We start from the raw sequence: 15,759 nt of genomic DNA on the forward strand, positions 1-15,759 counted from the left end.
CTATAGGGGGGGACGATCAAACCCCCTCAGCTAACTCCTCCCTGTTTACCCCTCTTCTGTAGTCTCCCTCTGATCCCTTTATCCCACTGTGTCCCCCCATAGACCCCAATACCTCTCATACATGTACACAGCAGCTGGTGAGCAGCAACTACAGCATTATGTATACTACCCACTAAAACAGATGGCTGACCATCATAGAGCACCAGCACTGCTACCTTGTGTCACCCTATATATTCATAGACTGTAAGCTCTTGTGTCCCCCCTATTTCCTCATAGACTGTAAGCTCTTGTGTCCCCCTATTTCCTCAGACTGTAGCTCGTTTGCCTTGTTTCCAAATAGACTGTAAGCTCTTGTGTCCCCCCCTATTTCCTCCTCATAGGCTGTAAGCTCATGTCCCCCCATTTCCTTCCTATAGACTGTAAGCTCTTGTGTCCCCCTATTTCCTCATAGACTGTAAGCTCTTGTGTCCCCCTATTTCCTTCCTATAGACTGTAAGCTCATGTCCCCCCATTTCCTTCCTATAGACTGTAAGCTCTTGTGTCCCCCTATTTCCTCACAGACTGTAAGCTCTTGTGCCCTCTATTGTCCATTACCGGTAGTTTGTTTCTCTGTAACGCTCCCTCTGATTTGTACAGCGCTGCAGAATATGTTGGCGCTATACGACGATTCTTATCTCCTCCGTCACCTTCTGTGAACCTGTGAGATGCAGTTATCATTTCTCATTATTAGCCTTTCCTTCCGCAGATGAAGTCATTGTCTGTAGACACAAGGACACGATTCCGAGCGGCTGACATTGCCGCTGGCCGCATCACATTCTGCGCTCAGGACTTAAGGTTTCAGAGGAGCAGAAATCAGTTTTTCCTGGTATTTCGTGTCCTGGGCGCCGCGCCGATGATTACAGTTTCATTAATGGCTGTTTTACGGCTGCATAAAACCTGTCAGGATGGATCTGTCTCAGGGGGCAGCGGCACGGGGGGCGGCCGGCGCGGAGCAGATGAGGACTGATATTCATTGTGACAGATTGGGCTTTTCGTGTGTTTGTGAGCAGCTGCACGGCACAAAGGAAAAACCGTGCAGGGAGAGTGCAAGAGTGCAATGTGAGCGAGCAGATGCCAGGGTATGTGTGCGTATTCAAGGGCCACAACTGCCGACCCTGGGGCCCCAGGCAGAAGGATTATCAAGAGCCTGCAAAAAAAAGCAGTTTAAGGTTTTATTCACATGAGCGTATATACGCAGCTATTAACCCACGTAAATACGCCGGCCAACGGAAAAAATGCATTGTGAATAAAGCCTAAAGGCTCTTTCACACGGGGTGTCATTTTAGTGCAGTATAGGCGCATGAAAAACGCGTGGCAATTTTTCACGAGCAGAAGACCCAAAATTCAAAAAAAGCGCAGCTGCTCTAGTAAGAGAGAGAGAAGAAGCCCAGCAGGGCTTTGGGATTTCCCCATAGCAGGGAGAGACAGCAGGGGATTAACCCATAGCCCCGTTGTCTCTCCCTGCTGTGGGGGATTAACCCATAGCCCCATTGTCTCTCTGCCTGCGGTGGGGGATAAACCCATAGCCCCGTTGTCTCTCTCCCTGCTGCGGGGAGTTAACCCATAGCCCCACTCTCTCTCTTCCTGCTGTGGGGGATTAACTCATAGCCCCGTTGTCTCTCTCCCTGCTGTGGGGGATTAACCCATAGCCCCACTCTCTCCCCGCTGTGGGAGATTAACCTGAAGCCCCACGCTCTCTCCCTGCTAGGGGGATCCCCGAGGGATATCCCCATAGTGCAGAGAGAGAGGGAGCAGGGCTACAGGGGATCCCCAGGGGAAATTCCCATAGTGCACAGAGAGGGGGCATGGCTAGAGGGCTTCTCACAGGGATTCCCATAGGAAGGAGAGAGGAGGTGGGGCTAGATCCCTCTAGCCCCATCCTCTCCCCCCCTACGCTATCGGAGAAACCCTCTAACCCTGGCCCCTCTCTCTCCCTGCTGTGGGGGATTAACCCATAGCCCTACTCTCTCTCTCCCTGTTGTAGGGGATTAACCCATAGCCCCGCGCTCTCTCTCCCTGCTGTGGGGGATTAACCCATAGCCCCACTCTCTCTCTCCCTGCTGTGGGGGCTTAACCCATAGCCCTGCACTCTCTCCCTGCTAGGGGGATCCCTGAGGGATATCCCCACAGTGCAGAGAGAGAGGGGGCAGAGCTACAGGGGATCCCCAAGGAATATTCCCATAGTGCAGAGAGAGAGGGCATGGCTAGAGGGCTTCTCACAGGAATTCCTATAGGAAGGAGAGAGGGAGTGGGGCTAGATTCCTCTAGCCCCATCCTCTCCCCCCACGCTCTTGTAGAAGCCCTTTATCCCCACCCCCTGTCTTTCCTTGCTATGGGGAAATCCCTTGTAGAACTCAATACTGGGGAGAGAGGTGGAGAGAGACCCTTACTGCCCCCTGCTGCTGGAGAATTGCCCAGTAGCGGGGCTGGAGGAATTCCCCAATGCTGTACACTGATACGTTTTGTGTTTTGTTTGTTTTTTTACGTGCGTGAAAAACGATTGCAAAACAAATGGAAATTGTGTATGAAAATTTCAAAAATACATGCAAATCACATGAAAATTGCACAAAAAAACCTGACACATTTTTTTAGGACTGAAAGAAAAACACCCATATGCATACAGCCTTATAGTTTCCCCAATATAACTGTTTGCTGTCAGTGAATGGAACCATTCTCATTTCTATCCTCAGGCTACAGCTACGGCTGTCGGGGAAGCACATTTTTAGAAGAGGTTTTCAAGCAAAGATCTTGAAAATGTCAGGGAATTGAAAGTACAAAATCTCTGTTTGCTGTCAATAAATGGAAATAATCTCACCTAGCTCACAGAGGACTAATACATTGTAACAGACTATCAGTTGTGGGAACACGATTACATATATAGGTTGTCCTCCTCGGCACTGACAGCAAGCAGAGGGCTTTCTCATAAACTTCGGCAGGACATTGTAAATAATGTGCAACAGGTTTGTGCCAAAAATTATGATTTTCCTCATCACTTGTCAAATGGCGAGAATATTCAAATTTCTTAAGTAGAAAGTCTGAAAATGGCACAAAAGTTTGTCGCAGATCAATCCCTTCCGCAGCAGGCGCACATTTGATTTTCTGCCTAACAGGTTCTGTTCACATTCTGCAATCGGGTTCCCCTTTTTAATGGATCTCTCTACAATCCTGTAAACATGTTTAACACCAGACGCCAAAGTGAAACGAACGTTTCAGAGGTTTTAAGGATCGGTTGATGGACCCATCCAGAAACGGAAATGTTAGCCTCCATTTGTATCAGTTCAGCGTTCTGACGGGTCCGTTTTTAGTGCAAATAATGTATTTCTATCTTCCTTCTCAGCACGCGCCAAAGAAAAATGGATCCATTAAACAGAGCGAATAATGCATCAGTTTTCCAATGATGACAATGTAAAAAGAAACAGAAGGTGACTTTCCATCAGGCTTCCTGTTTCCAGGCCGTAAATAAAGCGTGCTAAACTACGCAACTGTTTCCGTGAAAAAAACAGAAACCTGACTGACACAAACTAGAAATCAATGGGAAGTTAAATGGAAACATTTGTTTCCGTTTTTCTGCCCCTATGATGACAGAACTGAAAACAGAAAGCCAACAGAAGGCAGATGTGAACAGAACCTAAATGTGCCAGGTTTATGAAGTGGCGAGCAATAGTCAATACATTTGGCGCAATCACTCCAACTATCACCTTTACTTGGGTCGTCATATGGTACGCCAGTCTTAATAATTGTGCGCCATTGTCAGGGAGCTGTAGAACGTCCCATTTTATGATGAGTAGGAGCGACTGTTGTGCCAGTGATGCCACCCAGCCTTGGCAGCAGGCATTGTGTGTGGGGGGTGTAATGATAATAACCCCCACATTATAACGACCCCGCATTGTGTTATCATTGGAGGAGACTGAGTTCTCCTTGGACCCGGCTGCTCTGGCATCGTTGGCACTGCTCTGACTTCTACCATCACATCCTGTAGTTCTGCCACCAGCGGGGACTTTGAAGTTATCATGTGATAGATCTTCCTCTCTGTCACTTCAGTATTATGCGGGGTGCTGCTGAGAGGGGGCGAGGGACAGGAAGAGACGGCACACAGCGACATGTAGTGCAGGAAACAGACTGGCGGGAGTAAGAAGTTATATTGTGCTAGAAAGTTCTAATCTACATTTAAAGAGACCTCAGCCCATTTTATAGCCGGTAGAGGACCTGTCTAGATTTATGTAATTGTAGGTTACAGTGACCCTCTGGGTTTGGGACAAGATTCTGTCTGGAGGGGGTATATGACCCGTATTAGATTTTCTCACCATTCCTCCTTTTCAGTAGTTCTGATTTTCATTTTTGGCCAGCCAAGATGGCGGCTGCCACCCTTAGACTACCTAATCATCTTTAGCGCATTCAGAGTGTTAATGGGGTTGTACCATAATTACAAGTTATCCACAGGATAGGGGATAACTTGCTGATGAGTGGGGGTCTTGAGAATGGGAGTCCCAAGTCCCATTGTACCTGTCATTGCGAGAGTCGCTTCTCCCTCTGCAGTGACGTCAGCATGCACAGTTCATTTCAATGGGCCTGACGGAAATACCCGAACTGGTGCCACTTGGGTATCTCCGCAGCCCCACTGAAAGTGATCAGAGTGCTGATGCTTCTGTGACCAACGCACCATTCAGTCCCCAGCGGGTAGGACAGTAGCCTCTCAGTGAGGAAACCAGAAGACATGGGGTCCCCTGATCTCGAGATCGGTGGGGGTCACAACATTGAAACCCCGGCTGATCAGCAAGGTATGCTCTATGCTGTATATAGGGGTTAACGTCGTTTTGGTACAACCCCTTTAAGACTTCCTATGCGCTATACCTGCTCTGTGATTGGCCAGCACTCTTCATGTGATCAGCGCTGGAGAACCACAAAGATGTGCGCAGTCTAGTTAGAACATGGTCACGGCTGTCTTGGATGTCCAAAAACAGCGCCCGGAACCAGTGGAATGGGGGGGGGGTCCGGCAACAAGATCAAGTATAGGTAATAAACCCCCTCCATCTGCCGCTTCGGGGACAGAATTTGTCACGAAACTGGAGGGTCACTTTAATATATCTATTATTATAATGAAGACTCAGCAGTTCTCTAGCAGAAGTTGTGTTTCAATTACTTATTTCAAGATCACTGCTTGCTGTCAATGCATGGGAACATTCAGCTTTACATTCAGAGGCTGAAAGCCTGTAGAGATGTAGTACTTCTCGCAGCTGAAAGGTTATCACCGGAGCACTGTCACCCCATTCTGGGGTCGACATTCACAGCTTGAACTGACTTGTGGGTTGATTTTAAATCCACAGTACGTTAATTTATGCCGCGGCTTTAGAGCGGGGATTTCATGCCTTTAAATGAGCAGGATGAAATCTGTGGCAAATCTGCATCAAAATCCGCCGACAGTCCGCATGTAACACATGGATTATGGTGCAGATTCATTGCAGGTTTTGTGCTGTGGAAAAACCCTTAGGTTATGTTCACATGGCATTTTTTTAGTGCGTATTCTGCGCCAAAGTACACCCCAAAATATGCTTACAATAAGCGCCCATTGATTTGGAGGGGGAAACCGCGTCCCCGTCATTTTAAATATGCATCGCAGAAAAAAATAAGTGACTCGTCCCTACTTTTTCCATTTTCCATGCCAGTTTTTGCCATCGCCATCAATGAGACTTCAAAATATGCATCAATTGCAAAAACTTTAAGCTTTATTTACATAAGACTGGGTGACCGTAGAATGCGATCGGTTCAGAGAGAACTTTTCGCTACCTCGGGTGCTTCCGATGGACTGCAGGATCCGCTCATCCTGTTGGGAATGTGAACGCAACTTTGTAACAGAATGTAACATTTATGGTCGCAAGATACAATTGGACCAATAAGGAAAGCAAACACCCAAATACCGACTACCCGACTGGTGGCCACCGGCTGTCATCACATTGTGGCCATGTTGACTTTTTGCTGCAGTTTTGCAAGAATCATGTCATTTTGCAACAATTTTGTGCAAATTGTGGCAAAAAACGTGATGTGTGAATACGGCCGTAACAACCAGAAGCGTCGGCTTATCCTAGATGTACGACAAGAAGATGAAGATCACTACAGAAGACAAGCATGGAAGAAGAGAGAGATACGAGAGAGGATGTGGTGAGAAGACCCTGAGCCTTCATCATCATCACCTGTGGGCAGTGCGGGTACTCACGTGGTACAGCGGCACCGTGTTACTTTCGGCTAGGGAGAAGGTCAGGGCATCCTGCTGAGTGGGGTCCAGCCTCCCCGTTGAGGTTAGCATTGAGGGGCTGATGGGATAACTGGGGCTCCCCGGGTTTTTGCCTTTTTTCCTGGATCGGCGTCCCGTGTCCCTCTTGTTGTCCTTCTGGGGCACCGGCTCTTCTTGGATCACGAGGATCTTGTCATCGCTCAGGTAGCGCAGAAGCGAATTCTCAGAGTCAGTTACATAGAAGTGGATGAAAAGACAGAAAACAGAAAGGTAAGCAGAGCAGCATCCGGGGGTGGAGGCTACAAAACCAAAGGCGCAGCTACACACCGCGTCATGTGAGGTTCCTGCCACAGAGCGCCCACACGCCACAATCAGTAGGGACCAAAGTCAGAAATTACTTAGCATCTGGAGTCCTCTGTGCTGCTGGGGACTCTGCTACTACCAACATGTAACCCTTAGTCTGTGACCCCCCCCCCCCCCCACACAAGATCAGCCCACTCCTCACATCCTCTGTGCTGCAGATACCCTGCTCCTTGTACTATGTAGCCCTCAGTCCGTGACCCCCCACAAGATCAGCCTGCTCATCACACCCTCTGTGCTGCGGAGACCCCATTCCTTGTACTATGTAGCCCTCAGTCTATGACCCCCCCCCCCCCCCCACAAGATCAGCTCGCTCCCTACATTCTCTGTGCTGTGGAGACCCCTCTCCTTGTACTATGTAGCCCTCAGTCCGTGACCCCCCACAAGATCAGCCCGCTCCTCACATCCTCTGTGCTGCGGTGATTCCCTCCCCCCCCTCCTTGTACAATGTAGCCCTCAGTCCGTGACCCCCCACAAAATCAGCCTGCTCATCACATCCTCTGTGCTGCGGAGACCCCTCTCCTTGTACTATGTAGCCCTCAGTCTATGACCCCCCCACAAGATCAGCTCGCTCCCTACATTCTCTGTGCTGTGGAGACCCCGCTCCTCCTACTGTGTAAGGGGCTTGTTCACATGAGCGTATTTGCGCTGCATATTATGCAGTCAATAGAACCCATTGATTTCTATAGGTTTGTTCACATAAGCGTATTTTATTCGTGCAACTGAGTAAAAAAAAATCTGCGGCATGTCCTTCCTAGCTTGGTGTGTATTATGCACTGTAGAAGCCCATTGAAATCGATGAGCATGCATAAATTACGCGAAAATATGCAGAAGCCTGTATACTGGTTGTGTATTTACGCATGAACTTAATGTGATTTTCTGAAATTTTTTTGCGTGCACAAATACGCAGTGCATCTGCGCACAAAAAAGCCCACTGGACAGGCAAAATACGTGGGTGTAACCGATTTTTGGACACGTAAAAATGAAGCATATTTACGCAGCTGAAATGCGCTTACGCCCGCGTGAACTGCCCTAACTCTCAGTCTGTGACCTCCCACAAGACCAGCGCACCCTTTCCTGAAGTGCTCCGTGCAGTTGGAGGACTTTTCTTCCTCTCATGCTGAGAGACTCGGCCCCTTCCACTACGTAACTCTCAACCTATTACCTCCCAAGATCAGCGCCCTCCTCTCCCAGAACTCTCTGGGGTATACTTACTTAGGGCGGCTGCACACGGGTGTAGGCACATATACCGCGGGACATATATGTGCTATGCAGGGTGCATGATCGCGGGCTATTGTGCCTGAATCACTACATTGTATTGTACTTAATTGCGCTGATGTGACCGCTTACATCGCATGGTCCTAGCAGCGCCATATTTAAGTATGCGGGACAGGCTACTTAGTAGGCAGGTGAGCTGACTTGGTGCGCTCGGGTGGTATTGTTTAACCCCGCAAAATTGCGCAGTTCTGAGCACAATTTTGCGCAGACGGGGAATATGTGTGAAAATAAAGTATATTGGATTTTTTCCCCTGCGCTCAAAATTTGCGCGGAAAATGTTTTTTTTTTATAAAGCAACCCATTGAAGTCAATGGGTTCTATTTGCTGCGCATTGCACCTTTAAGCGATTCCCTACCATATAAGCTTAGCTTCTCCACAGGTGAGAGGAAACCCTTCCTTCCGCAGTCACTTGTCATAGAGCCCGCGCTGAAGAGCTGACACTCACCTCTGCTCCCTCTCTTATACATATTGGGCTCCTTGGGGTCTCCGATCCAGCTGTATTCTGATGGCATTGACACCGGCCTCAGGTCCCCTGCCGGGAGAAAAGACGGCTGTTATACACAGAGGAAGAAAAGGCTCATATAAGAGACAGTGCCCCATGGTGGAGCTAAAACTGGGGCCCCCATTACGGTGCCAAGTTCTGCCACCCAGAACAGAAGGGCCGGGAGGTTTGATGACCCTTGGGCTACTGCATATCTTCTACGGAGGGGAGTCCTGCACAGGTTCCCCCACTCAGTAACAGAGGGGTTGGAAGTAACCAATAGGGGGCGTCCTCTCTCCAGGGTCCCCATAGCTGCAGCCTGGTGAAGTTTTCAGGCACTGAAGTATCCACATAGTTTTGCTTACATGGTAATGGCGGCTCAACGATCAAAACTTTTGCTGTTACAGATCAGTAACGATCCACAATTTACCAAGTTGCCAAAACGGTCTAATCCCGGTACCTGCGCGTGAGATGTGCGCAACACAAAACCGCAAGTTCAGCAGAGACGATGAGGAGATGACACGGCGGCTCACATTTATGATTCAGCTTTTAACAGAAATTGCGCAGGTTTAATATCTGCATCTAAAATACAGCAAATATTTACACCATTTGTCTTCTGACTCTAAAAAAAGAGAAGTGGGCGGGGTTTATGTATTTTAGACTCAAATGCAAGGGTTAAAAAAGGTGCAAATTAGTGACACAAATATCTCACTCCTCGGAGATTGGCATAAGAAGAAATCCAACCAGTCAGATAATCCACTCCAGATTTGCTCGCGTACGTATTGTAACGGATGAAGCGCTATTCTTGCCAATCACCTTCCAATTTTCTTGGTGCTAAATCCGCTATTATTAGTACATGTGACCCCCTCGCCTCCTCTCCATGTTTGCCGTCCTATATGAAGCCTCCCGGGCAGCGTCGCATCTTGTTCAATCGGTGAGACCCCTACTGAGGACACTGCAGAGAGCAACTCCATGCTGTGATGTCACAGCACAGCTGCCACAGTAGGGGGCGCTGTCAGAGCATCTGACTGTGTGAATACTTTTTGATCAGTGCACAGGATCAAGAAGACATTATGGACACACGGGGTGAGGTCTGTATGTTGTCAGCGTCCTCCATCAGAGGCTATAATAACCTTATACGACTATATAATAACCGGCGGGCTGACAGGAGAATTATAACATTTCACACAGCTGCCTGGTCATGTACAGATGTAGCAGAGCTGAGTTTGTCAGGGTCAGAAGTCATAAGCATTTTATGATCATCTGTGGGAAGAAGTTATAGATATGAGGCCTGATACTGAGATAATAAGTCAGCGCTGACATATGATGTCATATTGTGAGATAATAGGTGAGCTCTGGGGTGATAAGACGGCCGTGGGAGAGGACAGCAAGATCATAAACGATTAACTTAGCCCTGATGTGGGATATGAGGTCATATTCTGAGGCTACAGGTTAGTGCTCAGATATGATGTCGTATTACAGGGTATTGTAAATCAGCTCTGAAGTATGATACAACATGAGATAATATGTATGATGTCATTCTGAGATGATGTCAGAAACACACGCCTCAGCACTCGGACTGAAGAAAAATGCATAAGTGTATATATACTAACTGCATAGGAATACAAGGTTCTTAGCGCACATTTTGATCACAATACTTGGGCCCATCCGCCACATCCAGGTGACCACTGCTTTCAGATGGGACGCTAACAGACACCTCTCTTTGGGACTAAGCCTCCAAAGGGATTAAAAGAAAGCAGAATGCCAAGCTATATGGGCTAATAAAAGGCATCCACCCATCTGTCCCATTGGGAGGCTCAGGCACAAAGTAAGGTGTCTGTTAGTGTTAGAACCCATCCGAAAGCAATGGTTACCTGGACATGGTGGATGGGCCCATATGCTTTGATCAAAAGGAACTAAGAACCTTGTATGTTTATGCGGCTAGTATATATGACAACTTTATGTGTCTGAGTGCTGAGGCATCTGTTTCTGTTATTATCTCCAAATGACCTCATGTATCTCAGAGCTGATATATTATCTCATAATATACACAGCAGATGTGTGCGCTAGTGTTAGGACCAATCCAAAACCAACAGTCACCTGGACCTGGCGGATGGGCCCACGTGTTTTGATCAAAGAGTGCCTGTGTGTATGGTGCTTATGCAAATTTATTTAGATATTAAAGGGGTTGTCCCGCGCCGAAACGTTTTTTTTTTTTGTCAATAGGCCCCCCGTTCGGCGCAAGACAAACCCAATGCATCAGTTAAAAAAAAAACCCGTTTAGTACTTACCCGAATCCCCGCGCTCCGGTGACTTCTTACTTACCTTAGTAAGATGGCCGCCGGTATCTTCACCAACGATGCACCGCGGGTCTTCTCCCATGGTGCACCGTGGGCTCTGTGTGGTCCATTGCCAATTCCAGCCTCCTGATTGGCTGGAATCGGCACACGTGACGGGGCGGAGCTACGAGGAGCAGCTCTCCGGGACGAGCGGCCCCATTCAACACGGAGAAGACCGGACTGCGCAAGCGCGTCTAATCGGGCGATTAGACGCTGAAATTAGACGGCACCATGGAGACGAGGACGCCAGCAACGGAACAGGTAAGTGAATAACTTCTGTATGGCTCATAATTAATGCACGATGTATATTACAAAGTGCATTAATATGGCCATACAGAAGTGTATAACTCCACTTTCTTTCGCGGGACAACCCCTTTAAATGTGTCCGAGTGCTGAGGCGTGTGTCTCTGTTACTGCATTTGTTGCAGCCGTAGCTTACATGCACCTTCACATTTATTTGTTGGAAGTGCTGACTTAAAGGGGTTGTCCCGAGGCAGCAAGTGGGTCTATACACTTCTGCATGGCCATAATAATGCACTTTGTAATGTACATTGTGCATTAATTCTGAGCCATACAGAAGTTATAAAAAGTTTTATACTTACCTGCTCCGTTGCTGGCGTCCTCGTCTCCATGGTGCCGACTAATTTTCGCCCTCCGATGGCCAAATTAGCCACGCTTGCGCAGTCCGGGTCTTCTCCTCTTCTCTATGGGGCTCCGTGTAGCTCCGTGTAGCTCCGCCCCGTCACGTGCCGATTCCAGCCAATCAGGAGGCTGGAATCGGCAATGGACCGCACAGAAGCCCTGCGGTCCATGAAGACAGAGGATCCCGGCGGCCATCTTCAGCAGGTGAGTATGAAGACGCCGGACCGCCGGGATTCAGGTAAGCGCTGTGCGGGTGGGTTTTTTAACCCCTGCATCGGGGTTGTCTCGCGCCGAACGGGGGGGGGGTTTAAAAAAAAAAAAAAACCCGTTTCGGCGCGGGACATCTCCTTTAATAAATAAGTACTTAGATATGATGTCATAGTCTGAGAGAACAAGACAGTATTGGGATATGATGTCATTCTGATATAATAAGTCAGTAGGGACATATATCATTCATATGCTCAGATATGATAATTAGTACTGAGGTATGATGTCCTAGTCTTAGATAAGGCAGTACTCAGATATTCCGGGCTGTAATGTCACCTCTGACTTAATACATTTTATATTTTTCCTGTCAATCCTCATTTCCTGGAGGAGTTATCCAAGATATCCGCCTCCCCGTCTGATATGTCCATTATTATGCGCCTCGCTGCCGGTAATACTAAACTGCCCGCTTTCTCTTGGCGCCGTGTTTTATTTAGCTCCAGCTGCGAGTTCAGAGCAGATGGAGGAGACGCCGGGTGACTATTTATAGAAAGGCTATATGTTAAATGCAGATAACGCTCGCCCTAATTAGCGCAGTCGCTTCCCGCTCGCAGAGGCCGATGAGGTTACGCGATTGTGAACAGATGAATGAATCGTCTGCTCTGGCTGCATGGCCCGGACACGCACGCTTCACACGCTGCCCGTGACAGATGCCGCTCACGGCTCCGAAGTCTCAGGATCTGCGCAGCGTTATCATTTATTCTCCCAATTGTGATTTTATAGAAGTTTACACAACGCTTGCGATTAAGATTTACAGGGGAGCGGTCGTTAGCAATTATCAGAGAACTATACAGGGTCATATAGCATCAGGAGCTCCTCGGCAGTTTTACTTTATTCATCTTATACTCCAGTCACACCCAGAGCTGCAGCCATTATTCTAATGTTATAGCAAATATTATACTCCAATCAAATCCAGAGTTGTAGTTACTTATTTCCTGTTACTCCATCTAAAGCTACAGTTGTTATTCTGCTGTTACATTATGTCTTACACTCCAGTCACATCTAAAGCTGCAGTCAGAATTCTGCAGTTACATCAGGTGGGGTCTGAACATTATATACTACCATACACTGGGCATTAGTGCTCAGATCGTACCGTGAGTCGGTGTCTTCTCTCTTCTCCGCACCCCTGTCGTTCTACCTCTCTCATATTCTGAGCCGACTTCATGCCCCTCCCCTTCTACGAATGTGTAATATTTGCCGCTCTCGTGCTCGAGATAATAGCTGGGAGACTCGGAGCCTTTCATCACAGATTTGCTGACGCCATATTTATTGATGTCATCACATGGAACAATCCCAATGTCGTCCCTGCAGGAAGCAAACAGCAAACGATCAGACGTTAAATAATGCAACACACAGGGGGCGGATATGTGTAACCATGTCATCATACATCTTACTATCATCATCACCACCAAATATCCATCATCATCCTAATATATTGTATATCATCTCTATCATCCCTATAATCACTTTTTATGATTATCTTCATCATCTTCCCCCTCCTCAACATAATATCCATCATCATCCTAATACATACCACCATCACTCTCATCATCCTAATATACATCATCCCAATACACATCATCAATCTCATCATCCTAATATATACCACCATCACTCTCATCATCCTCAGGTCTCGTTCACACAGACGATTTTCTGCAGCTAAGTTACATGCGTCAATAAATCGGGCCTAATAGAACCGATGGTTTCCTATGGAAACCTTCAGACAAACGATTTGTAGCCGCATCAAAAAATCGCAACAAAAAAGATGAGACATCAGCGACTGAAATTCCCTGCTGCATGGAAAAATAGATCTTGACCTATCTTTTGACAGAAAATCGCAGAAGCCTCCATAGACTCTTATGGGAGACTATGCGAGCTGGCCGGCAAAGGGAGATTAATTCCCCAGCAGAGCAGATGCTGGGGTTAACCTGCATTGGAAAAGAAGGAATTCCCCTGTAGCGGGGAGAGAGGGGTTCCCCTGCAGGTAATATAGAGCGATATCCACTCTCTCTCCTTCTTTCCTGCAGGAGAATCCTGGCATCTGTGCTGTTGGGGAATCCCTTAATCTCCCCTGCAGGGGAACCCCGGTATCTGCGCTGAGATGAAGGAAGTCCCCAGCGATGTTGGAAAGCCCTGGGGGAACCCTTCTTATCTCCGCGGCAGAGCTTCCGTTCACTGAAGAGAGAAAGATATGAAGGGAAGCCCCGCCGCGGAAATGAAGGGGGTTCCCCTGGGGACTCCCTCCATCTCTCTCTACAGCAGTGCATCTTTTCGGTCTGTCCCGGCCGTGTGAATGGCCCTGACACTCACAAATAGCGCTGCAGAAGAACATCCATTCAGATGATTTTCTGCAGCACTAGCTGCGATTTTTTTTTTTCACGCAGCTAACTCCTGCGTGATTTTGTAGCCCGTGTGAATGAGCCCTTAAACATACCATCATCACTCTCATCATCTTTACAGACATCATTATAATGAATATCGGCCTTCCTCATTATCGGCCTTCTGGGAAGTTGCTCCTCAGCAGGTAATGGCGGCAGGGCTCAGGTCATTACCTGGGGCCATAAAGTCCAGACACAGGAGAAAGAATGAAGACATCATGGAGAGCGGAGCCGTCCAGCTTAGCGGACATGCCCATGGTGCCCGTCGGGGTTGTGTTTCCACTGGTTGGACTGGTGGGAATTACAGGCTGAGGAGAGAGAGGAGAAGATGTTACCCACAGAGTAATGACCCACCTGTACGATACAAGACCCCTAATCTGGGGGCTCCATAATAACGCTGTATGAGGGGCTGACTAGCTGAACCGCTGCCCAGGATATTCACCGCAGAGGGAACTCCGACCAGAGACCAAAGCAAATCTGAGCTACTTACCTACAATCACTGTGTTGGCACTGCTGCGGTTTTTTTTATTGCATGGGCACTGGTGTGCTGGTATATTGTGTTGGCACTGCTTCCATTGTATATTACATGGGCACTGTGTGGTAGTATGTTGTGTTGGCACTACTGCCATTGTATATTGTATGAGCTCTGCTGTGGTGGTATATTGTGTTGGCACTGCTGTGGATTTATATTGTATGGGCACTGGTGTGGTATGTAGTGTTGGCGTTGCTGCCATTGTATATATTATGGACATTGGTGTGGTGATATATTGTGTTGGCACTGGTGTGGTTTTATATTGTATGGGCACGGAGTGTTGGCATTGCTGTGGTAGTATACTGTATATGTGCGTTGTGTGGTGGTATATTGTGCTCGCATTGCTGTGGTGGCATACTGTATATGGGCACTGTGGTGGTAAATTGTGTTGGCATTGCTGTGGTGGTATACTGTGTATGGGTGTTGTGTGGTGGTATACTGTGTTGGCATTGCTGTGATGGTATACTGCATATGGGTGTTGTGTGGTGGAATATTGTGCTGCATTGCTGTGGTGGTATATTGTATATGGGCACTGTGTGGTGGTATATAGTGCTGGCATTGCTGTGGTGGTATATACTATATATGGGCACTGTGTGCTGGCATTGCTGTGGTAATATATACTGTATATGCGCACTGTGTGCTGGCATTGCTGTGATAGTACACTGTATATGGGCACTGATTTGAATATGAAGCAGTGTGATCCTGTAATAAGTACAGTCCCAGTGCTCGGCCCCTCATTTCCAGCCTCATCCAGTCTAAGCAGTATGAACAGCTTCTCCTGGCACACAGTGACAGTGGAGGAGGAAGCGCTCCCCTCGCAGCCTGTCTCCCATTTCAGCTGCACAAATGATAAAAAGGATATTTAAGTCCGCAGCTAAATTTAGTCGCTGTGATGCGTCCGGCGCCGCGATTCAGAGGGAATTAAAGATTAATCTGCAGCTCCCCGCTAAGACGGAGAAGAAAACGTCCGGATGTAACCACATGGAAGCCACCGAGCGCAGACTGCAGCGAAGAGGACACTTCACATAAGACAAGTGACTGCAGATACGTCTGCAAGTATATATACTGCCCGATGGAAGTGACAACTCAAAGACTCGTTTATATCACTGTACCCTACTGGATGATGAGTGCAGCTCTGGAGTATACTGCAGGATGTAACTCAGGATCAGTACAGGATAAGTAATGTATGTATACAGTGACTCCAACAGCAGAATAGA

The 15,759-nt window shown here is 47.8% G+C and overlaps 1 protein-coding gene across 1 annotated transcript in view; it reads right to left on the reverse strand.

The window, feature by feature from the left end:
• LOC136580683 (connector enhancer of kinase suppressor of ras 2-like) overlaps positions 1 to 15,759 on the reverse strand; it is a 441,969-nt gene that overhangs the window by 62,942 nt on the left and 363,268 nt on the right. Inside the window, exons 10-13 of the mRNA XM_066581463.1 lie at positions 14,185 to 14,318; positions 12,726 to 12,937; positions 11,912 to 11,913; positions 6,251 to 6,490 (exon numbers count right to left, since the gene is read on the reverse strand). Of these exons, the coding sequence (XP_066437560.1) occupies positions 6,251 to 6,490; positions 11,912 to 11,913; positions 12,726 to 12,937; positions 14,185 to 14,318 (588 nt within the window). The remainder of the gene's footprint in view (positions 1 to 6,250; positions 6,491 to 11,911; positions 11,914 to 12,725; positions 12,938 to 14,184; positions 14,319 to 15,759) is intronic.

Source organism: Eleutherodactylus coqui, chromosome 10 (genome assembly GCF_035609145.1).
Source record: "Eleutherodactylus coqui strain aEleCoq1 chromosome 10, aEleCoq1.hap1, whole genome shotgun sequence".
NCBI classification, from domain to species: Eukaryota; Metazoa; Chordata; class Amphibia; order Anura; family Eleutherodactylidae; genus Eleutherodactylus; species Eleutherodactylus coqui.